This window comes from Anoplophora glabripennis, unplaced genomic scaffold, assembly GCF_000390285.2.
Source record: "Anoplophora glabripennis isolate ALB-LARVAE unplaced genomic scaffold, Agla_2.0 scaffold68, whole genome shotgun sequence".
Classification (NCBI taxonomy): Eukaryota; Metazoa; Arthropoda; class Insecta; order Coleoptera; family Cerambycidae; genus Anoplophora; species Anoplophora glabripennis.
In genome coordinates this window covers 113,129-137,965 of record NW_019416739.1, presented here as the reverse complement: position 1 = coordinate 137,965, position 24,837 = coordinate 113,129, and the positions used below count along the sequence as shown (strand labels likewise).

General features: G+C 29.5%; 2 protein-coding genes across 2 annotated transcripts; one reads left to right on the top strand and one right to left on the bottom strand.

The window, feature by feature from the left end:
- Window positions 1-11: 11 nt before the first annotated feature.
- On the bottom strand, window positions 12-8,703 carry LOC108905240 (diphosphomevalonate decarboxylase). Its single transcript, XM_018708040.2, has 8 exons — window positions 8,598-8,703; window positions 5,732-5,790; window positions 5,272-5,342; window positions 5,025-5,139; window positions 3,197-3,414; window positions 2,686-3,081; window positions 328-486; window positions 12-278 (listed from the first exon to the last, which is right to left on the bottom strand). The coding sequence occupies exons 2-8, from the start codon at window positions 5,784-5,786 to the stop codon at window positions 135-137; spliced, it is 1,158 nt and encodes a 385-aa protein (XP_018563556.1). The 5' UTR covers window positions 5,787-5,790; window positions 8,598-8,703; the 3' UTR covers window positions 12-134.
- A 1,502-nt stretch (window positions 8,704-10,205) lies between these two features.
- Window positions 10,206-24,837, top strand: LOC108905187 (DNA (cytosine-5)-methyltransferase 1-like). The gene is made up of 17 exons (XM_018707973.2): window positions 10,206-10,391; window positions 11,228-11,400; window positions 11,848-12,121; window positions 12,407-12,526; window positions 12,740-12,948; window positions 13,346-13,470; window positions 14,426-14,667; window positions 15,695-15,879; window positions 15,937-16,078; window positions 17,274-17,517; window positions 17,616-17,813; window positions 18,005-18,180; window positions 18,664-18,932; window positions 20,809-21,089; window positions 21,200-21,521; window positions 23,980-24,206; window positions 24,577-24,837. Exons 1-17 carry the CDS (start codon window positions 10,206-10,208, stop codon window positions 24,768-24,770), a joined length of 3,567 nt encoding a protein of 1,188 aa, XP_018563489.2. The 3' UTR covers window positions 24,771-24,837.

Sequence of the window (24,837 nt, the reverse complement as noted above, 5' to 3'; positions counted from 1 at the left end):
AAAAAAATCTGAAAATAAAAAATAGATTGATAGACACCTTTTCCGATATATTAAAAAATTAACTGGAATGCTACGTATTAACAAGAAATTGAATAAATTCATTATAACATAACTTATCGAATAATCATTCTAGGCTATCTTTTTGGTAAACCAGCCTCGTCCAATAAATGGTCTTCAGGTCGATGGGAAAGTTGTGGCCCATCACCAATTTTCGTATGTATGATATACTTCAACATTCCTTCCTCGTGTCGCTTAATATTTAAGGAAAGTCTCATTTTCTAAAAAAAGTTTGTTAGATCATTGCAATATGAAAGCGAAATTAATTACTTCTGGAATACATCTGTTTGTCACTGGAATTCCTCTCAAGTAGTCAACCTGATTCTCACGTGGAGGAAATGCCTCGTTAATAACTGCCAAAAATTCTTCTACTTCCGATTCCAACAAATAAAGGCAGGCATTTGGTCCAGCGTCAAAGGTATAAGCAACCTGTTGTAGATAGAGTGTGTTTATTTAGCGGCCCCTTCTTCTATAATACCCTTATCCTTGACCGGGAAAAAATTCTCGTTTCGATATTGTTAACCCTTTCGCTGCTCCAGACGAGTTAATTCGCTAAAAATTTATAGGACTCGAACTGCTCCCAAGGAATTAATTCACTTGAATAGTTAAATTGGATCAGGCTGCTCAAACCGTATATATTCGCAACCATGCGCATTAGTGACTTGGTTTTTGCAATTGGTTTAGGGAATTTTTGCGGGCGGAGCTTATAGCGATTGTGGCAATTATTTTTATGGAAGGAGGTACTGGTAATAATGTTCATATCTCTTTCAGTTTTTATTTAGTACGGCTGTCGATTATTGTATTTTATTTAAAAGAAAATCGTAAAAATATCTAGAAAATTGACAGACAAAGAACTGGAAGAAATTTTTGCAAGGAGCGATAGCAACGACAAGTTTGAGATTAAGGAGCGTAGTGATGGATGCTTTATAATAAAATATTAATAACTGAACTATTACAATTATTTTGAAACTTTTAAATTTCATTTAACACAACATAATGTAAAAATATAAGTAGTAAACTGCTCCAGACAAGTATACTCGCAAGCGTTAAACCTTCGCGCACGGCGCGTTAGCTACATTCAGACGTATTACACAGCGAAAGGGTTAATGAGATTGAAAAAGACACATTTTATAGTTAGTGACAGGATACAGAATGTCGCAAAAAACGGTGACATATTTTTTTATTTTTAGTAGAATTTTGTGAATTTTCTTATTACATTTTAACCCTCTTAGAAAATCTCCGTTAGAATGGAGGAAAGTCTGTTATTTGTGCATTCATATTTATACACTGTGTAATAAAATCTATAAATATGCATTGCTACTTGCCTATTTGCTATAGAGCCCTCTTAAGGTGTTACACCACTGTAACAGCCTAAAAAAAACGTTTTTGATAATTTTTTTAAATAGAAGGTGATAGAAAAAAACTGTTTAAGTATGTTATTAGCCTTGTATTTAAGTGTACAGAAAAATTTTTTCAATAAAAAATATTTCTAAATGGCATTCCGCGGCACGCCTAGAACTAGTGCAAATTTCAAGATGGAACAAAAAAACAAAAATTTGCTCTTAATCTACATGAGTACATCTACATCTAAAGAAACACATTCAGAATTGTAAAAATATTGTTTTTTGTAAAATTGGCAATTGTTTGAAGTAAAATGTTATATTTTTGATGAAAAAAAGGGCAATTGTTCAAATTAACTTATCGAAAAATCCGTACATGTTTCTCTTCAAAATGTTTTAAATATGTGATTAAAATTTCAAAAGAAAATATTGAAAATTGTTGCAGATATGGTGCATGCCATTTTGAAAAGGCGTGTTTCAAGAAAAACAGTTTTAAAATAAAATGAAAAAATAAAAAATTCCAAATTTTGCTTGAATTGTACATGCATACTCCCTAACGACATCTATGAGTGTATTAGAGAACTTATAAATCAATAAGATGGTACGCGGTACCTTCCGAGCAAGGAAAAGCACAAAATTAGACAAAAATTTTTTTCATGTATAAAACCTTTTGCCTTATATTCTAGAAGGTTCAAACTACCTTCTCAGCAAAAAAAAAAATACGGTTTTTTGAAAATTTTACAGTGGTGTAACTCCTTAAGGAGACTTCAATTAAAGCAAGAAAATTCATGGTATACCCGGAGGGCAATTTTGGTAATGCATGTATTGGGATCTCGAAAACTATAAGATAAAAAAACAGTTAAAAGGAAAAAGTTGGACAATTCGGCTGTTCGGATTTTTGATATATTTTGAAAAAGGGAGTACTTTTGTAATTTTATGAATTTTTGAGCCATCCTTCTTTCAAAATAATTTGAAAACCTGAATAGCTAGAGATGACTTGTGAGTGCCATTATGTTAATAACGGTACTATATAAAACTTTTCCCATTTACTAATTTTTCTATTTTTTATCTCCTTATCATCAAAATGGCCCACCCACTATATTTTTAGGTCACACCTTTTTGCGACACTGTATACAAATCGCTAATTTTAAAATACATCTGGTTCAGTTCCATTGATATTCCCATGAAATCAAGGATAAAGCTATGACAGAAAAATGGGACACTATAAATGGACGCCCTGTATAACAAAAACATATTTTACGATAGACGAGTTTAAAACATGAATTACCTTATTCGAAGCCTTATACTCATTATATAAGTGAACTAACTCAGCAATACCATGCGATGTATCGTTCATGTACACACAAGGTGGATAAGTATCCAAACAGATAGCATGAAATTGATTAGAATCTTCCATTGTTAAACGTGCGAATGTATGGAAGTCCTTTTCATTAATAGCTTTCACCATCGCTTCTATTCTTCTTGGTACAATAGTTTGTGATCTGTACTTAAGAAGTTCCGAGGTTTTTACACCTCTCTGCATTCCATCCGTAGAACTGTATTTCTTCCTAGTGTCATTAACAACTAGAATTAACACTCTCATCTCCAGCCAATGACTTGCTGCAGCTATTTGTTTTGCGATAGAGTCGGATCCGTCATTTTTTACACCTTTGCACCACCGGACCTAGGAAGATAATATTTGAATTCAACGTTTTATATTTTCGATGTCTAAGGACGAAACGAAGACATTTTAACAATAATCAAAACAATGTTAATGAAAATTCATAATTGCTACTTACCCACCCCCCATATATACTCCTACAAGCACTACCTGAACCTCTTCTTGCTATACTAGAAATGTCTCCTTTAATTTCGTACAGAGCAGCAAAGGCAGAAACTAAACATGCGTAACCTGCAGCAGACGATGCTAAACCAGCAGCGGTTGGAAAGTTATTTTCGGAGCATATGGAAATCTTCCAGTTTAATTGCGGTAATTCTGGGTTTGCTCGACGTCTAACTAAAAAATTTTAAGTCAAATGTGTGCTTTGCATATTGCTATAAAAATAAATGCAGATAATTATGGACAATGTTCAAAATTTGCATGTTTATTAGTTTATTAAAACAATATGTCTCGAAACAATTCCATAATTTCCTTAACGATGACAATTGGCTGGTATACTGATTTGGAAATTAAATGATCAACTTTATTTTAGTTTTTTTTTTTTCATTTTTAATAGATGAAGAATATCACATAAAAATCCAACCAATATAAAATAGTATAATATAATCTAACCCAATATAATAAAAGTCCAATACGTTCTATAATTTTAAATCTGGAGGAAATACAGGCTATATGATTCTATCCATCTAATTGGATGTTGTTCATTTAGTCACTTGAATTGAACAATTATAATTTCTTATCACACATAACATGATTTCAAAAAAATTATATTGTTGAAAGTTCTCGATTTAATAGTTTCATTTATGTATTTTATATTCTAACACAATTCCATAATAAATAAAATAAAAATATCCCAATAACTGAACTGCTTGCACTGCTAAAACTGCCATTAGGTATATTACCTTTGCAACCTTGTAACTCAAAATTTTTTATTTATAAAATTTTATTAAAAAGTGTAGGTACTTCAATTGTTTTACATGAAAAAAAAAAAGTTCGTTTCTAAGCGATTATCTAAAATAATTTTAAATTTTTATGAACACTATAATTTCCAATTCAGTAAAAATTTGGACACTATCTTCCTCTTAATTTTTTTATACTTATGAGATACCGGAAGGCTACACCAACTTCGTTATTTTAAATGGGACACCTTATATATTATTGCATTTTCGGATTCTATGTGAAATTTGAGGGTCACTTTATTAAATTTTCCCTATACCTAGGAGTTTGAGATATTAATTTTTGAAGAAAAAATTTGACAGATGCAAGGGTCCGCGGAGATACTAGTAACTCTTTTCAGGAGCGTTATATCAAGTGGATTTTTGGTACCTGTAAAAGGCATATATAACACTAAATTATGGCATACCAACAAATTAAAACATTTAACACTAGGCGTTTAATTTTTGCTGTTACATTTTGATAACTTCAAACAGCTATAACTTTGTTAACTTAAATGGAACACCCTGTAATTTTTTACTCTGTCGTATGCAGAATGAAATTTCTTTTCAAGCCATATAAGTATTATTAGGGTTGCCGTTACTACTTTTAGAGATATTTGCAATTTTATATTTTTTGGACACTTTCTCGTATCAGACCTGTTGTCAAGTTGGCCATGATCAGAAACACTCCAAAACAATGAAAATAGCTTGACATTTGTCAAGTTAGTTGTCAAATTATTGTTATGTCTGTAAAAGTTTTCGCTGAAAATTTAAATAAAAATGCCTGGGGATCGTTTCAATTATACTAATAAGGATAATTTAAAATAACGAAGTTGGTGTCGACTTCTGGTATAACTGGAAGCACTGGAGAGTTCTAGATATTTTAGTTGTGTTCGCCCCAGGCATATTGCCATGTTGCCAAATTTTCAAATTTTTCGGAGACTTTCCTAGATATCGATTGACGCAGTTCCCGGTGGAACACACTGTATACTTAAATTACTTATTACTCACCTTCTTGTATACAATTATTCAGTCTCTTGTTATCAAATGATTGTTCTTTACCATTTAACCAAAATTTATTTTCGGTTAAGAGTGGACTAACCATGATGGTTGTTTTAGCACACATCTAAAATTAATTTGAAAGACACTTTAAAATATATACTATGATAATTACAATTAAAAGCACAGTTAAAACGTGAAATCACTTTCAAAATTTTATCCAATTTCAGATTAAATATAAACAGATTAAAATACTTACAAATTCTGTGCTAATAGTACCACTGAGTGAATCATTTAGAGGAATTATTAATTCTTCATCCTGTTTACCCCCTAAAACATATTTAAAAGTAGGTACAAATGAGAATAATTATGTGCAATATTTATTAACTAATAGTATATGAAAAAAATATATTTAAAGAATCGCAGCTGTAAAAAAAATATATTACCTATACAGGGTGGGCCATGGCTCGACAACAAATCTTATTACCTATAATGAGTAAGAAAGCAATGTACGGCATAAACCCGTATGATAAATAAAGAGAGTTGTACGCTAATTGTTAAGGAATTTCCCGAAAAAGGGCTCTGCTCGTACTACACCTAACAATAACTTCTTATCTAACAACTCCCTTATTGTCAAGAATTGTATTGTAACCCCGGACTGGTCAACCCTGTATACCTCACTAAAATTAATAAGAAATAAGGACATGAAATAAACTCACAATATTTAATAACCGCTATATTCACAGGGGCTATACATGTTACTATTTTTGTCATGTTTCTGAAATAAAAGAAAAAATTGTTTATAGAAGGTATTTAAAGAATAAAGGGTGTTTCTGAAGTCTGTCATCCTCAGGTTGTTTATTAAGTCATTCTAGGCCAAAAAGCATTAATGGAGTAAGGTTTCAAGCCTCTGATTTTCGAGATAGATATTGTTAAAGTTTAAAAAATATATAACATCTTTTTAAATATAATAGCTGCTGACCAGTGGTAGATATAAGTACTGAAAGGTACTATCACTATGAACCCAGAATTTTGACGTCGGAATAAGGCTTTTTGGTCCAAAATAGTCCAAGGAATAATAATCTCAAATTATATCATGAACTTAATGAAAATATGCTTGTATGCTCTGGGTTAGAAAATTTCTAAATTTAGTTTTAAAAATGAATATTGAAAAACATTCTGATATCCTAAAAAATCACAGATTACAAGTACCTATTCTTGAAAGCTTAAAGTCCTCAGCAATATAGATTTATCATTATTACAAATTGAATAATTTAAAGTAAAAACTGTTTTAATCATATTGTACTAGAAAATTACCAAGTAGGTACCTACATAGAAAGAATTTTCTCACTGAATGAATTTAAGCATAAAATTTCCTTTAATTTTAATTTACTGTTAGTTGCATGTAGATATCCTAACAAAATAGTTTTTACAATGTAATGGTCTACAATGTTTTCTATTTCCAAAATTTACCTCAAGATGATATACGTATTAATTTTACATAGGTTAAAATGATTGAATAATTTGCTTTTTCTAGCTAGGAAAAAAATTATTTTCATTTTATCCAGAGTAAGCACTAATAAGCAGTCTGTTGAAACATTTTTTTAGATTTAAATCTATGCTTTGAGTTCTAAAAAAGAACACAATATGTATCTGATGCTCCATGGAGATACATAATTGTAAAACCAATAGATTATCTTTAGAAAATCTATTCTTAACATTTTACAAAAGAAGAATAGAAAACAGGGAATTTACAGTAATTTGAAAAGGCTAAACTTCAAAGAAATTCAAGTAACAGTTTATTTCTAAAATATGATATAAAAAATAATTTAATTTATATGCTGATTTTTTTTTAATTAATATCTGAGTACTAGTACATTTAATCAACTTAAAAACTTTGCAGTTTCTAAACTATTTTCTTATATGTCTGAATATTCCTTGTAGGTACATGTATCTACCACACATTCTTTGAGTCAAAATAAGATCATTTAACTTATCTCTTTCAAAAGTTTATAGTTTATTAGTAACTTCAAACAATATCTTATTACAAATAACTCTGAAATGCTTGTATCCCCAAAGGACTTACATTTACAGAAATGAAAAAATGGTGCCTTTACAACAAATGGAATTATTGGAAATTATTTTTAGTAACACATAATTCCCTTTCTGTAAATTGTGAATGTTAAATTAGAATCTCTTTAATTCTTCTTATTTCGGGATAATTAATTTGTATAAATTTGATGTGAAACTATTGTTTATAATTTGCAGAATAAAGAAAATCTGAATCAAATGCCTTTATCTATTTTTTTACTTGTGTTAATAAAAATTTGACCATTCATTTTCATAAAATAAAGGTAACATTGTAGATCACAAATTCATATAAGTATACTCAGATGTACTTAGATATTCCAGAATATTCAATGTATGTGTAAAGAAAACATAAATGTTATGCTTTGTAAACTTCAATGTCACATACATAATTATTTATATATAAGCTTATAGATATAGATTTTTATGAACCGGTTATAACCATTTTTTTCAAAAATTCATTTAAAAATCTATTTTTAAGTTGAAATAAGAACAAATATTGCAATGTTATTTATATTATTGTACGAGTACCTATATGAAATTTTATTCATATATATTTTTTAATATAGGTATGAAGTATTTATTCATAATTGTAATATAAAATTTTTTCACTCTAATTTTCATAATAAAATTTGTTTTATTTATCAAAATAAAAAAAATTATTTCTATTTAAGACTGCTTTACACAGTTTTATTTTAAGTACTTTGAAGGTATTAAAGTAATTCAAATTTTAAAAATTAAAGTTGAATGGTATTCTTTTTTAATCTGATTGGTTAATTGTATACAAGTTAAATGAAATTACAAACCAATAATAGTTTAATCTACTCATTGAATTAATTGTTATTATGTAATAAGTACACAAAATTGTTAATTTATTGATGACAATAAATTCATGAAGAAATTATATAGGAATAGGACTGGCTCCAGCTTTTCAACAATCTTTTTGTGAATTTCGATTTAAACTGTGTTTATGATATAAAGATCATTAAACTTGATTTAAATTGATCTCGATTCTTTTGAAATTATTTATGCACTAAATTTACTGAGTACCTACCTAATTTCAATAAAAAATTAGACTGTGTACATGTTAATATTTTCAATAAATTCATGAATTTGTTTGACCGGGTAAAACGGCAATAAAATACACAATCCATTACAATTTGGCAAATATTTTAGTTGCATCCTGTATACATAACAGAATTAAATGTACACCTATTAGGTACATAAAATATACTTATTAATTCTACAAATGTAATTTAGAATCTTAGAATCCGTTAATTACAAAGTACCGTAAACTTATATAAAAACACGATAAAATATGTTTATAAATTCGACAAATTCAGGTTAGGTTAGAATCCCAGAATTGGTTAATTACGAAGTACTATGAACTTATTTAAATGCACCTATTAAAATTACTCAGCACTTTTTAATTTTTAACAAGAGTACCGTTCATGAAAGCAAGTCAACACACTGTCACAAAAGTTTTAACATACTTACCAAAAATAGTTAAACGAACACCACTGACACCGGTCGCACTGAGGAGCGACTCGAACAACTTTGAACTCTGTTTTATGACTTTTGTGATTGAACTTGAGCAATGAGCATGAGCAGCAATAGACCATCAAAACGATCAACGCGCGTCACGCAACTTTCTTTTATAGGTACATATACTGAGTGTCTCAAAGGTCCAGCCAAAATTCTGGGTAATTATTTACTATAGTGTCACCCTCCCAAATCTTCGCAAAATTTTGTCTACCCCCTTATTTTCTATGGTGCTGAACACGAATCTGAAGTTATTTTTGTGCGGACGAACCCAGATTTCAAGAAAAAAATTTTTCAAAATTTTAACCTGTGTTGTTACATAATACTACCAAGAATTCTGCATATTTTATGTAGTTTTCAGAACATCTGTAATAAACAATCAACATATTGTTTAAGAAACACATTTTCCCAAATTCGAACTAAAAAAAATATGTACCTATTTCATAAATAAAATTATAGTAACTGTGGGATAAATGAGAGTGAGGGAACTCAATGTTGTCATCACGAATTACAAATGGCGGACTCAAGATACAAAATTTTTATTTATTAAATACATATTTTTTTACTTGAAATTTTCGAAAATGCGTTTCGATTATTGTTCATTCACATATCTTCTTAAAGCTACATAAAATATACAGACTACAGAGTCCTACGCAGTGTTATGTGAAAGATCCAGGTTAGAATTTTGAAAAATTTGTTTGTCGGAAACTGGGTACGAACGCATAAAAATAGCTTCAGATTCGTGTTCAGCACTAGCGAAAATAGGGGGGCAGACAAAATTTTGTGAAGATTTGAGAGGGTGACGCTATAGTAAATAATTACCAAAATATTACACAAAAATCGTTGGCTTTAATGAATTACAACGTATGATTAAAATTTTACACTTATTTCTGGGACATCCAATAATTTTTGTCTTCTAATGAAATGTAGTAGGTACCTAAATGAAAATAAAAAATATATATTAATGTTTATATTTTGAACGACAGTTTTTTTAATAAGTGGATGCAGCTTTATTACAATTTTCTATTAACGAAATATTTAATGTTACTATATTTTCAGAAGTAGGTATGTATCTACTTCTTCAAAAATGGTCTTGCATTCACCCATTTAAATTATTAACGAAATTTAAAGTACCTATAATGAATATATTTATTCCTTTGCAATATAGGTAGGTATATTTTTTTTGTATACATTTTATCTATTTTTAACTTATTAAAATATAATTGACTATGTAACCAAAATATACAATTCAAAAACAATTCATAACAAACTTCATGCAGTTAAATTGTTCCACTATAAATAGAAACATGCGCCCAGAGAATTTTTAATTTCCCTATGAATGCGCCCGTCCTTATCCGTTTTTATAGAGAATAATAGATGCGCACCTTCAAGATGCATTTTGCAAGTTGAACCTGAAGAACATATTTGAAGATTATAGTTTACTGTGTATAATACTCATTCAGGTGAATTACATATTTTTTATTTACGTCCTTATATTGAAATTAATAAATTTTAAAGCAACAGGTACCTAGCTATATACTTACCTAAATAATTTACTGCAAAATGGAGACAAAAAAATTGGAAGACGCAAATAAGTGTAAATTGTGTAAGCAGTATGTAGTGGACATTAATTTTTATGAAAAAATAATTGATAATGCCTTAACTGAAGAAGATGCTTTAAATAGTGATCAATTTTGCATTTATGTTGACCATGGAGAAATCGAAAATAAAGAAGTGCCTTCTGTTAAAGTGAGTGCCTATTCTCTTCCTTTATGGAATTTTAGATGGGTGTTTGAATGTGGTTTTGAATATATTTTAAAATTATTTGTTCCCCATTCTTAAAATTTAAAAAATGGCGTCTAATTTGAGTTTTCAGCCATTTTAATTTTATGAATTATATTGTCCTTTTGTAGAACTCTTATTTAGCTACAATTTTAGTTAATATTATTTAATTTATCAGTCAGTGTTTGAAATAATGTATTAGAATTTTTTAAGCAATGGTTACAAGATAGTTCTTTGAAACAACACTATATATTGTGTTACCAAAGAAAAAAAAAATGATTTGAACTGCCATACACTGTCTAATTAAAATGTACCTATATGAGGCATAGAAGCATGTAAAAGGTGTAAGAATATATACCTACTCCGAAGTTTATATAATTTTTCTTTTGTATTACATTATTGCTAAAGAATCCTTCATTATTTATTAAATTACAATATGCAAAGTACTCTGTAATATAATAATATATCATAAAGCATACCTATTATGGTAAAAAGTAATTATGTCAAAAACCATGCCTCCTACCAAAAATTTACAAATGTTTTTTTTATGGAAAAATTGTTATTTCCAAATATTGTGCAGGGTGATCAAAAAAAGCACCACTATCTCCACATCAACGCCACTGTTATTTTATTATATCGGCAATACCACTGACTTGTGTCCTCTAGTGAGTTGTCTACACTCAAACTTTCAAGTTTTTATTTTAAAACTTCATAATTTTCAATGCTTATTACCGTATCATACTTTATGACACATATATATCATTATGAACCACCATGTATTTATATTACTAATTCCATTTTAGTTGACTTCGTTTGTGATGTATGACAAATATAATCATTTATGCCCTTTCGACACTGGTTTATTAGAAAAAGGTGTTGATCTATTTTTTTCTGGATATATTAAAACAATTGATGCTGAGGATCCATCAGTAAATGAAGGAGTGTTAGTCCACAACGCAGGACCTATTAAAGAATGGTGAGAGCCTAGAGATACTATATATGTCTGACATGCGAGAGAGCTATTGTTTAATTTAATAAATCTTATGATTTAATACATTTAAAACATACTTACCATTTTAATATCTTATAGTTATATGCAACTTTATATTTTTCTTAAGATGTTAATTAAGAATAGATATAAATAAATAATATAAATTTAATATTGGGAGAATAAATTATAAAAATTCCTTCCAGAAAAAACAAAAATTAAAGTTGCTATCAACATACGTGTTCAAAAACTCTTTGTTTTTGAGATATAGGGTGTTGAAATTTGAAAAAATTACTTTTTCCAAAATACATAATTTTGCAATTTGCTGGTAGTGACATAATCTCGAATAATAATAATTCATGAACTGTGTTTTATTCTTTTTTCTTTTGGGAACTTTCAATATGAATATAAACTCAATTCATCTCAATATTTCAGGTGGATTTATGGTTTTGATGGAGGAGAAAAATCTTTAATAGGCTTAAGTACTAATCGTGCTCTCTATTATCTTATGGCACCTTCAAGTTTATATGAAAATATATTTCAAAGTTTACAACTAAAGAATAACCTATCAAAAATTGTTATAGAATTTTTACTGGACTTTGGCTATCAAAATCCAACTTTTGAAGACATGATTCAACACCTCAAAAACTTTAATTTTCCAGAAATTGAGGAGTTACTTTTTCGTGAGGCACAATTCCTCTGTAACCAGGTACAGTATTTATCTATGTATGTGATTAGAAAATATGAGAACTCCGATAATATATAACATCCCTAGTCCTAGGATAATCCACTACAATACTTTATGTGTAGTTTGGAATCTTTTTATGTGGACGCTGATGATAAATTAACAGATAAATTTAACGTTTGAAATAATTATTGAGTTGTGTACATTACCATCTGAGACACCCTGTATATGTAATTTTATAAATCTGCAAAAATCATTATCTGTATCACATTTAATTTAGATTTATTTTTAATAAATATTTTTTTTTAGATTGTAAACTACGATGAGCAACCAACTGACGAAGTCCCAATGACATCACTTTCATGCATACAAACTCTTATAAATCTGACTGGTATTACTTTAACTGAAGAAAAGGCACATAGCGTGAAGGTATTCTCTCCTTTAAATAATATATTAATAAGTTTCTATTCGTTTATTACACCACTGTCATCCATTTATCCACTTTATTTTGAAAATTTGAACCAAAAAATCTCTGATATTTCAAGGAGATCTGAAAAATTTCCCAAATTGTGGAATCCTAGAAGCAAAAAATTTGAAAGAAATAGTTATAGCAGTTTAGTAACATGTAATAATATATTTCAGGGTATTAAAAAACACAATATTTCATTTCCAAAAGCTGTGAGTACAAAATTAGTAAAGGAAATATTTGCAAAATGTTTTCATGACCAACTCGGTCAATACCTGGTGGAATCCTATGAATGTCAGGATAGCACTGAGGATGACGCTAATAAATTCAAAGAAATGGAAAGTTCCTCTGTCTGTGCTAAATCCGAAGAGAATGAACATCACAGGTAATTGATAAAAACATTAGAAAATAAATTAGTAGGTTTTCAATACAAGAACGTACTTTTCCTGTTGAAGAAAATTCATCAATGGTTTCATAACTCCTACATATTTAATAATAACCATGATAAAAAAAATGTCAAACTATTTGCTAAGAAAATTATCTGACCCTTTATGGTATTTATACACAAAAAATGGATAATGTTTTACAATTAGGATATTGAATATAATAAATCCAAAAATATTATGTCAGTGTTTATAATTTAAATTAAATTTATAACTTTGGATTACACCACATTCAGTAAAAAGTTATTTGTCTAGCCTACATATTTTATGGATTAGGAAAATATAACTCACTATGTATGGAAATAAAACTAATTGTTATTTTATATTATTTAAAAACAGTGAAATAGGAAGTAAGCCCATAAAGCATAAAGAGTGTTCCAAGCTTATCGTACATAATGTTGAGTGGTTAAAGAAGAGTTCAGTGAAATATAATGGAAACCAGGGATATTCATCAGCGACTGTTGGTAAGTGATCAAATAAAACAAAAAAAATAATGACACGTGACATGACCATTATTAGAGAAAACTGCACTATGGAAATCCTTGACCTGTGCTTTTTTTGGTAATTATTATTATTAAAATAAGATTTCTGTTTGAATACATGTCAAATCTAGCTTGGCCATTGAATGTTCATGATAAACAAAGGACATAGGATAAAGGACATAACTGATGAGATGATGAACAAGAAAGATCAAAGAAATGTTTCGTGGTGACTGTCAATTGACTTTGGACGAGATGAACGCTGTGTTTCCACAAATCTCCAGATCTCTTCTGCGTGAAATCATTACTCAAACACTTGGTTATCGAAAATTGTATGGAAAGTGGGTACCGAAATAGCTCACAGATCAATACAAAGCCAACACATCTTCATAAGAATTTCTTGAGCCCTTCGAACTGGAAGGTGAATAATTCCTTGACTCATTGACATTTTGTCCCAGGCGGAAATAATTAATACTGTGCGGTACTGTGAAACTCTGAAAACACTACGGAGGCATTACAGAATAAAAGAAGGAAAATTCAACTAAAGGAGTGTTGCATGACAATGCACAGCCAATGCCACAAAGCAATTGATTCAGTTGGAACATCATCAACCATCCCGCTCACAACCCTGACATGGCACCTTTTGATTTTTATCTTTTCTCTTTTGTGATTGTGTTTATGGGTTTAAACAATGGGTCTGAGAGGCAGCGGAAGATTTTGTTGGCATAGGTATCAGAAAGCTTACCCTTTGGCGCACAAAGTTTAATAAGGTTGAAGGTGCTACCTCGAAAAATAGTGCTTGATGTAACATTACGTACCATTACCTTTTTCCACTGGCTCAACCAAATTTGACAAGTTACAAATGGAATATGTAAATTATATTTTAAATATATTGCTTTTAAATTATTTGTTCATTCATTTATTAATAATCGTATTTTAGATGATTTTGTAGTACAACAGGGGGATTATGTTATGTTGCAAGCGGAAGAACCTAATGAATCCCTACGTATTGCAAAAGTTTGTTATATGTATGATTCACCTACGGATGGTGCCATATTTCACGCACACTTCTTCTGCAGAGGAACTGAAACTATATTAGGGCACGTTGCAAATCCACGAGAATTGTTTATTGTTGATGATTGTGATGACTGTCCGGTAGGATGCATAATTCAAAAAGCTCAGGTAATATAAAGACAACGGTATATTTGCAGACACGACTGAGTAGTACATAGGAGGTTATTCAGTTCAGGGTTGCTTATGGTATGCAGCAAAATAAACTCTCTCAACAGTAAAATAAAAATATTTTTATTGAAAACAAAGTTAGTGAAAAAGAAGCGTTTGCTGGAGAGTCTTGGTATGAAGTCACTTATTACATGTATATGTATCTGGTCCTGGTGCCAATCTGCCGTGGACCTTTCCTGGAACCTTGGTGCGTCCCTCGTCTGTTCTTTGTCCTTGCAACTGTTAAACCGATCCGGGCGGCATCAGGCTGGCAATCTTGACGTAATACTTAAAATGGGTCACTTGCAGACATGTGTACTTACACAATAATTTATTTCTAAGGGTCAACAATTATCTGTTCATTTTCCTCTGTGACCATCTGTGTATTATGGAACTCTATGAACTTGAAGTGTCTCGCCAAATTTTAGGTTTTTAATTAGGTTTCACAACTTTGATAATGCCTCCTTCATGTAGTTTCTAGCTTCAGGATTTTCTCTTCTGAACTGTAGATGACGCCTTTGCTGGGTCTATATTTGCAATGTATGATGGATTTCCTCCTCTTTCTTCTCGCACAACCTTCACAGACTCTTCTCCACCAGTCTAATTATATTTAGAAGAGATGTTGCAATATCCTACTGTTATCCCTATCGATCTTCAACTACGGTTTAGATCTACTGTCGACTCGACGATTTTTTAAGTAAAAAATCGTCGAGTCGACAGTGCATTTTAATAACATTTTTGTGTTTTTTTATTCTAACATTTTATTATTGACTCTTTTCAAATGCTTATTTTAACTTAAATCGGTTATCCCAAATCTCTATGCCTACATCCATAAGCAATTTGCTAGTCTAGTAAATAACATAAAAATATTTCACAAGTGTAGTTTGAATATATATCTTCACAATCATAATTATTAAGAATATATGCTTTTTAATTAATTTTCTTTAAAAATAACAAAACTATAGCTTCCTTATATGCGTTCTTATAGGTAGAATTCGTAAAGAGTCTCGAAAATGGTGCTGATTTAGGTAACAATGTTAAGTTACGATTAGAATTACCAGATAATGAAAAAAATTATTTTTTCTCTAAAGTATATGACTATGAGTTTAGTAGATTTAGAGATTATGTAGAAGATACAAGAGTAGATGGTGAATATCCATGTTTTTCCTGCAAGTAAGTGTAGAATAAAGTTTCCTGGCATAAATATTTGGGGATTACTTAAATTTTTAGATGTCAGAAAGAAATAAAAAGTACTGAAACACCTATATATAAAGATAATTATATTATATGGAGAAATGATGAGTTTAAAGTTGGAACTGCTGTATTTCTTGAGCCAGGACAAAAAAAATATCTACATGAACCTATTCTAAAGGTAAATCAATCACGTAAAACCCATTTTACATTTAGCAATTTTCAATCCAATAATAGAATAATACTTTATAATTTATCGTAGACATCATAAGACACCATTACGTTTTACCCAGTAACAAACCACATTATTTTGCCTAAATTGGAACAGCCTGTAACAATTTAGCTGAATTTCTTCACAACATGCTGAAAACAATAAAAAATGATGAAAATTTGCAAAATTTTTTGAAGATTAAATTTTTCTAAAATTTTAAGTACCTAGCCACTGACTCTTAGACAAATTTTAAGTTTTTTGACTACCAATGCAACACATATTTAGTTCACATGTAGTGGCATTTGGATGATGTTGATGAGTATAGAAGTTATTTAGAAGTTATAAAGTTAATTTTATTATAAATAATTTTGGGCTTAATTGTGGATACTTTTAAAATTTAGGGTTCCCGATAAGTCCCAGTTATATATCTTTATAATTTTTAATATTCATTTATATCTTTATATATTTTTTAAATAACATAACTTGTTTTGCTTTTCAAGCATTTAAATTAACATGTTTTAGACAACAATCAATATTTTAAATTATTTTTATTTCTATCTATCTATCCCTGCTTGTTTTTCTTAAATCAAATCTATATTCATCAGAATCATGAAAATGTAAATTATAAATTTAATTACATGCTAAGGAAAAGAAACTAATGCTGGATGTGCCATTTAACACTCCCGCGCTGCCAATATCTCCGAAATAAAGAAATTCTGAAAGATCATTAAATTTTGAGTAATTTTTGTAATACAAAGTTTTTCCCAATACTTACTTGTTTTCGAGACATGTCGACTTCAATATGGAATGTGTGATGTAACAGAAAAATCTATTATTTTATTTAAATCACACCAAGACAAAATATTCTTTTAAAATGTTGTTATAATGGCTTTATTTACACCACATGGTGCCACATACTAACTACAATACTAATGCTGTGCAAGAATACTGAAATCAAAGGTTTCTGGGAAGGTGGTTTAGGTACTAACGGAGTTATAAGGTGGCCGGCTCATTCATCAGATTTGATCCCATTGCATTTTTTCCTATAGGGTCATTTAAAAAACACTGTATATCAGGACCCTAAAAAAAACTTATTTTCTAGATGATCTAAATTCAAAATAAATTTTGATATGTGACATTCGTAAATTATTGTATAATTTTAAAGGAGGAAGAAAATTTCATCAATGATAAATTACATACAGAATTGTACAGAAAAAGGTTGGATTTAAATAGGGGATCCAATTTAGATACACCGGAACCTTTTACGATTGGCCTAATAGAAGACATACGGAAGCAAAAGAATGACATTAAAATAAAAGTAAGAATGTTTTACAGACCTGAAGATACAAGTCAATCACATTTTCTGGCTTATGTCAGCGACATAAATTATTTATTTTGGACTAACCATAGTAAGTGTTCATACAAGACTTGTAAAAGAGACTGTATTAACTTATCGTTTTTCAATGAGTATGTTTGATATTACTTAACTACAAATTTTCTTTTATAGTGATGTGGACAACATTTAAATACGTAGCAGGAAAATGTTATATAACATATACCAAAGATAAATACCTAGCTGAAATATGGAGTGCGGAAGGACCATTTAGATTTTATTATTCGAAAGCATATGATCACAAAAATTGTAATATATACGATGTTCCATTCAGTGGACAGAAAGTATGTTGTGATTTAATAAACACAGAAAGTAAGTAGGTGTATTACCTTTTAATTTTTATGTAAAATTTTATAAGTATTGAGTAATTATTGATTCTATTACTCAATCAATGTAGATATTGTGACTATGAAGAATACAGACAAAGTTTAGTTGACAACAGAATGATGGTCAGGTTGTTCTTTATAAATATGTTTTTGATGTTAAAAAAAAACATTTTTTAGAAATGCGAATAACACGATCTAAACCTTTGCAAGCAAACAATACTCAAAACATTACTGAAAGTCCTCCACTGTGGCAACAAATTAACCAACCTTTGAGGTGTATGGATATATATGCTGGTTGCGGTGGTCTCTCCGAAGGATTGCATCAATCTGGTGTAGCGAAAACATTATGGGCAGTAAGTAAAAAAAAAATAGTGTTATTTAAATAATTATTTATGTATTAAAATCAATAAATGATAATCATTGAAAGTAGTGATGACGTTCTTTGCTTGTAAATACATACAATTTTTTTTACAATTACTTAATTGGGAAAAAATATACTAATTGAAAAGGATTCTTGTTTCTTAAGGCTGGTGTTTTATAGACATGAAATCACACTTTTAAGTAAGACAATGATAGAACAAGTGGATTCATCAAGAAAATAATGAAGCATGAGCATTAGCTAAACTAGAGCAACTTCTTTTAATTTTTTGCTTTGAAAGATCACGGAGAATGTGTAAATATCAGAAAATATACTTTTCCTGTTTTGTCCTAAATTATTAATGTTTAGTCGTAGAGCTACAGAGTTGAAAATAAACACGTTGTGATGGAAAACACCCTCTACCCACGCTTACTCTGATTACTTTAAGGGTTTGTTATAGGGTTTATTATTATTTTAGATAGAAAAAGAAACAGCACCTGCACAGGCTTATCAGATGAACAATCCTTGTTGTCAAGTATTTACAGACGATTGTAACAACATCTTAGAAGCTCTTCTAAACGGCAAAGCTAAGAACTTGAATTACCCGGACAAAGGAGATGTAGATCTACTTGTTGGTGGTCCTCCATGTCAAGGATTTTCGGGAATGAATAGGTTCAGTAGTGGGCAGGATTCCTATTTCAAGAACTCGCAAATTACTACATATCTCAGTTACTGCGATTTTTATAGGTAAGTATTTATCTAAAAAAAAAAATTATTTGTTATTGTGGTTGGGAGGAAATTTACTTTTAATATAATTTTTCAAAAAATGCTGATCTGTATGTATGTTTATTAAATTTTGAATTTAGTAGTTCCAATTTTGATCAAAATTCGTTGAATTATTCAATAAAGGTACTTCATTCTTTTATTAGTGTTTAAGAAAATTTTCTTAGAGAAATGGCATAATTAACAAAATTGGAGTGATCATTTACTTATTTTTCTAGGAGTTATTGAGATACAATCTCAAAAAAAATGGTAGCAAAGAAAACTTTTTACTTTACCTTACAATTTTGCTTTCCTATAAAGTTACAGACCTAAAAATAATAATTTTTTAAAATAATTCTCTTTTTAAGATTATTCAATAAAATTTTATATAAGGGGATTTTTTTGCGTTAGTCAAAGATGAATATAAATTTATTTTTTGCTTAAAAAAATAGACATTCCTGAGAATACTTAAGACATTTCTTTTGCTATATATTTTTTAACAGTGGATACTTTATTTAACGAAGAGAGACGTAAATATTTTATGAAACATTGATTTATTTACCATATTTTTTTTTTAATATTTACTGCATTAATCCATCATTTCAGATAAAAATTAATTTCAATTTTATACAGCAGTTGTCATTTATGAACAACTGAGTGTTTGAGTGATGTTCTAGTGTAATTAAACGTTATTATTTTGCTAAATTTTGCTGTAGTAAGCGTTTTTATAATTGAGAATAATGTACTTGTTTCTCTAGATGTCCTTTCGGAGAGTTGTATACATTATACAACTGTCAAATTGTTTTGACATTCTTGGCAACCGATTGAATTGCATTAGTAAATCCCTTAAAAGCCCAGTTAGAGAATACAATAATGGAGCAAAAAAATATTTTAGGAAGACCTTCTTTGGCGATTAAATTATCGTATTTTTGCTGAAAATTACCGTACATAGGACAAGATTTACTAAACTTTTTGTTTAGAATTTTGCCGTATTTGTTTGTTAATATCAGTAGTTTTAGATTATAGGGACTTTTCTTCTTTTAAGGTTGGTTACATCATACAACTAAAAATTTAATTAAAATTCGGTTAATAAAACAGTTTCAAAAATATTAATGAAATTATTTCCACGGGTATAAAAGATAATTTTTTAGTTTACTAATTGATCCGTCAATTATTCCTCTCTTACGTGTTGAATTGAATAAAGACAAGTAACATCAGAGTGGTTTTCGGGTGCAGCGATTGTAGCACTTCAGAGCGTTCTAAAGGTGCTTTTGGGTGCAAGTGAAGTGCTCTGGAGTGCTCCGGAGTGCTCTAATCGGTACACCCAAAAACAGCTCTGGTAAATTCAAAAACTCACCATGACATTTTACAACAAATAAATCTAATTAACGGTCTCTCTCATTCAACTGAGATTTTCGGTAAAACGATACACTATACCAATTTTGAACAAATATACCTTTTTTATGTAGAATTGTCCACGGAATCTAAAAATGAATCCCAAATAATTATTAGGTCATGGGCATAGAAGTTGGAGTAAAAAAATCCCACTTTACTACCCATTCCTATGCCACTGATCTACAAAAATTTGTAAATTTTACAGTAAATTATGCACATGTGTAAGTGATAACACCACACCAAATTTGAATCAATTTGTTATAAGCATACCAATGATTTCGTAAATAATATGATTTTAACAATCGACCAATACGGACCTGTACAGTGAAAACGGTGAGACTTAGACCCGTGCTTTATAAGGCAATTGTGAATTATTTATTGAGTTCTATTTGTGGTTAAAGTTTGATTCACTTGTAACACCCTGTATATAAAGGATATGAATTATCTAAAATTTATATTTTTTTAGGCCAAAATATATTATATTTGAGAACGTAAGAAACTTTGTGTCATTTAAGAAAAGTTTTATCTTTAAATTAACCCTGAAATGTTTATTGACTATGGGATATCAAGTCTCCTTTGGAATTTTACAAGCTGGAAATTTTGGTATACCACAAACAAGAAGGAGATTTATTTTGATGGGTGCTGCGCCTGGTTACATTCTTCCAAATCTGCCAGAACCGCTACATGTTTTCAGCAGATCGGGAACATGTTTGTCGATACTTGTAGATGGATTGCGCTATGATACTGGTGACTTTTACATTTTTAGAATGAGATTACAGTTAAATCTACTAAATTGTTCACAAATTAATTGATATTGTCAAAAATTTCATTATTATTTTACTTCTATATTTTTTTAGGGTCTTTTTGGTCTGAATCTTTACCTTATAGAACAGTGTGTGTAAGGGACGCCATAGCTGACTTACCTGATATTGAAAATGGCGCCGCAACAGCAGACATAACTTATGATGAAGAAGCTCAATCGTATTTTCAGAAATGCATGAGGAAAAATAATGAAACTACGATGGTTAAAGATCACATCTGTAAGGAAATGTCACTAATTGTAGAGGCGCGAATATCACATATTCCTACGTATCCTGGAGCAGACTGGAGAGACTTGCCTAATATAAATGTAAAACTGAAGAATGGCTTCATTGCTAAGGTTTTAAAATATCCTTATAGGTAATTCATTTCTTATTATACAGTATTTTTTGCATATTTTTTACTGTATTTTCAATAGAATAGTAGATGCAGGAGGACGACGATAGTTATTGTTATAAACTGTTTGTACAGAGCAACAGAGCCACAAACTATTCTCATCAAAATGAAAAAAAAGAAAAACGGCAACACATTTTTTAAATATGATTTTTAAGGGCTTAAGGGTTGTTGCTCCCACACTGGCTGGGTGGATTCCACTAGGCAACCTGATGTATGGTCTGGTGTAATTGGTCATGAGAAATATTGAAAAGATTGGTGAAAAGTTGAGTTTGTTTTTGTGTTCGAGGAATTGCTTTATGTGTTTTATATTTTATTTTTTTGGCGGGAACTTTGCTATATGGGCCTATTTTCCATACTGTGACATTATCCATTTGCATATCCTTCATTGAAATATACGCAGTGAATCTCCAAAAAAAAAATATCGATATTCATCTAGGCTTTGTTGCTATCACGATTTTTACTATCACGATTTTTACATGTAGGTACTATACATATAACCTCCATAAGGAAGCTGAGTTTATCAAGTTCAAAGTGTTTACCTTTAGTCCAGGGAACGAAGCGAAAAATAGGGTAAAATCTCCGAATACTTTCAGATAGATCCTATTTTTATGAAAATTTGGAATTAAACTTATTTCACCCTGTAAATAAAAAGTTGTATATGCTTGATATGCGCTTCTTATTTTTAGGGGATGAAAACCACCCCTTATGCTAAACAACTGAATAAATATTGTTTTATATTGTGCATTATAATTTACGTTATTTTTATAAAGTTTCAACCCTTAAAAGCCACCCTTAATGATAAAAATATACATTTAATAGTTTATTTGACCTTAAAATATTTTTATAGCGCATACATTATAGATAGAAATCTTTTCAATAGTTTATGGTATTATAAATAATTTATTACAATATTTCAACCCTTAAAAAACTATCCCTAATAACAAAATATTTAAAAAAATAGTTTTTAACAATTTTAAATAATTTGATGGTACAAAAATTATAAATCAAATTATTTTACCTGTTTTGTAATACAATTTATAATTTATCATATTGTTTTATCCCTTAAAAACCACTACCGCATTGACAAAATACAAAAAAATAGTTTTTAAATTATTTAAAATTAATTATAAATTATACAAATAGAAACAATTTTATACATTTTGTTTATTTATTTATTTATTTATTTATTTTTTATTTATTTTTATTTTTTTATTTTTTTTAATTTATTCATCAAAAGAACCTTACAAGTAAGAACTTTATACGTCATAAAAGGAAGAGGTTATACATTTACCCGGTAAAAATACAGTTAAAAAAACAAACAAAAAAAATAGTCACAACATATAATCTAAAATTTAAAGTTGATAAGTAAAATTATTAAAAGATTAAAGGGAAAAAGTAAAGGTATTCTATGTTTATAGAATATATGCTCCGAAAATTAAAGCAGTAAGGTACCGTTGGTTTTTTAACGATAACTTCCTTATTTTTAAAGCTATTAAGACGATCTAAAAATGATTTTACGGAAAATTTCGACAGCTAAAAGTACTGTAAAATTGACTATTTTTTAATTAATTTAGTTAATTTTTATTCTACACAAATAAAAAAAAACAAAATATTCTGTGAAAAAAAATCTAAATTTTTATATTCTTGATTATTCGTATCTTTTTTATTTTTAAAGTTATTTTCAAAAGTATATATTTTTTTGGATTTTTTCAATCACAACGTAATATTTTCAAAAATATGCATTCTAAACAGCTTAAACTTGTTTAATATATTGTTAGCACATAAAAAATGTAAATTGGAGAAGTCCTTTAAAAAATGTTCTGTGAATTTTTCTTGAAAAATTGATTTTTTTTTAGTTATTTTACGTTAAATGCTTCCAATTTAGTTTCTAGCGAACGTGAAATTATCGTCAACCAGCCCTATCTCAGCATCTATTGCACCTACATAAATGAAAAAAAAAACTCAATCTTTTTCTTTTTTTTATAAGCTTAATTTTCTTTGTGATGTTTTTCTTCATAGAATGATTATTTTCCAAGTTATTCGAGAACAGCTACCAAAAAACGTTTTTTTTTAATACAAATTTTCGTAAGATACTTTTTGCTTAAAATTGATTGCTTTATCTATTCCTGGGGTTATTTTCAATAATGTATTGTGCACCCTCTAGAAGGGTGTTTCTTGAGCTATTTTCTACTTACAGTCCAAGTTTCACATCAATCGGTTCTATCAGAAAGAATTCGAAGGGGAAACCCTTAGTTCCCTGGACTACTTCATTGATAAAAAAACTGTTTTGTGTCAAAGAGCTCTTCGAAAACATTGTAGGGGAAAATGTTGCTTTTGTTTACTTTGACGAGTGGAATCATTCCAAGTTTATCACGACATCGCTGTACTCGGTATTTTTGTTTACAACTTCACAATATTACAGAAAAAATAATCAAAACAAACTTGATCCACCTAGAGGAGTTTGTAAATGTGCCCTGGGAGAACAATGCGATCCATCCGACAGGCAATGTAACACATTGATTCCTTGGTTCCTTGTTCATACAGCTGATAGGCATAATAACTGGGTGGCAGTGTATGGTCGTTTGGAGTGGGATGGTTTTTTTGGTACGACAATAACGAATCCTGAACCGACAGGCACTCAGGGAAGAGGTAAATAATATATCTTTCACATTTTTTATTAATCAAATATGCTGCTGTAACCTAAAATGATACATTATTTTATTTTTATACATTGGACAGTTTACCGTGAGAATCATTTAAAAAATTCGGGATACATTTCGACTTATTTGCACTTTTGTGCCTAGTCTCCTTTGATAATATTTCCGTCCTTTACTATTAGATTGAATAGTAAAAAATGGAAATAGTCTCAGTGCGCACTGAGTGCAAATAAGTCAAAAACACTGTAACTGTGAATACAAAAAAAATGTAATAATGAATTAGTCAGTCTTATAGATTCCTAGATCTGTGACATTTGATATAAAGTGATTTTAACGTTTTGTCTTTACTCTTAATTTTTAAGTACTGCATCCTGATCAGAACAGAGTAGTAAGTGTCCGAGAATGTGCTCGTTCACAAGGATTTCCTGACGATTATAAATTTTCTGGGAACATTCTTGACAAGCACCGTCAAATCGGTAATGCGGTTCCACCTCCATTAGCTCTGGCTCTAGGTAGAGAAATTATAAAAGCATGTAATGGTGGTGTTAAAATTTAAAACTATATAACTTTTATAATAATTAGGCATATTATTTATTTGAAAAAAATGAAGTTTTCGTTGGAAT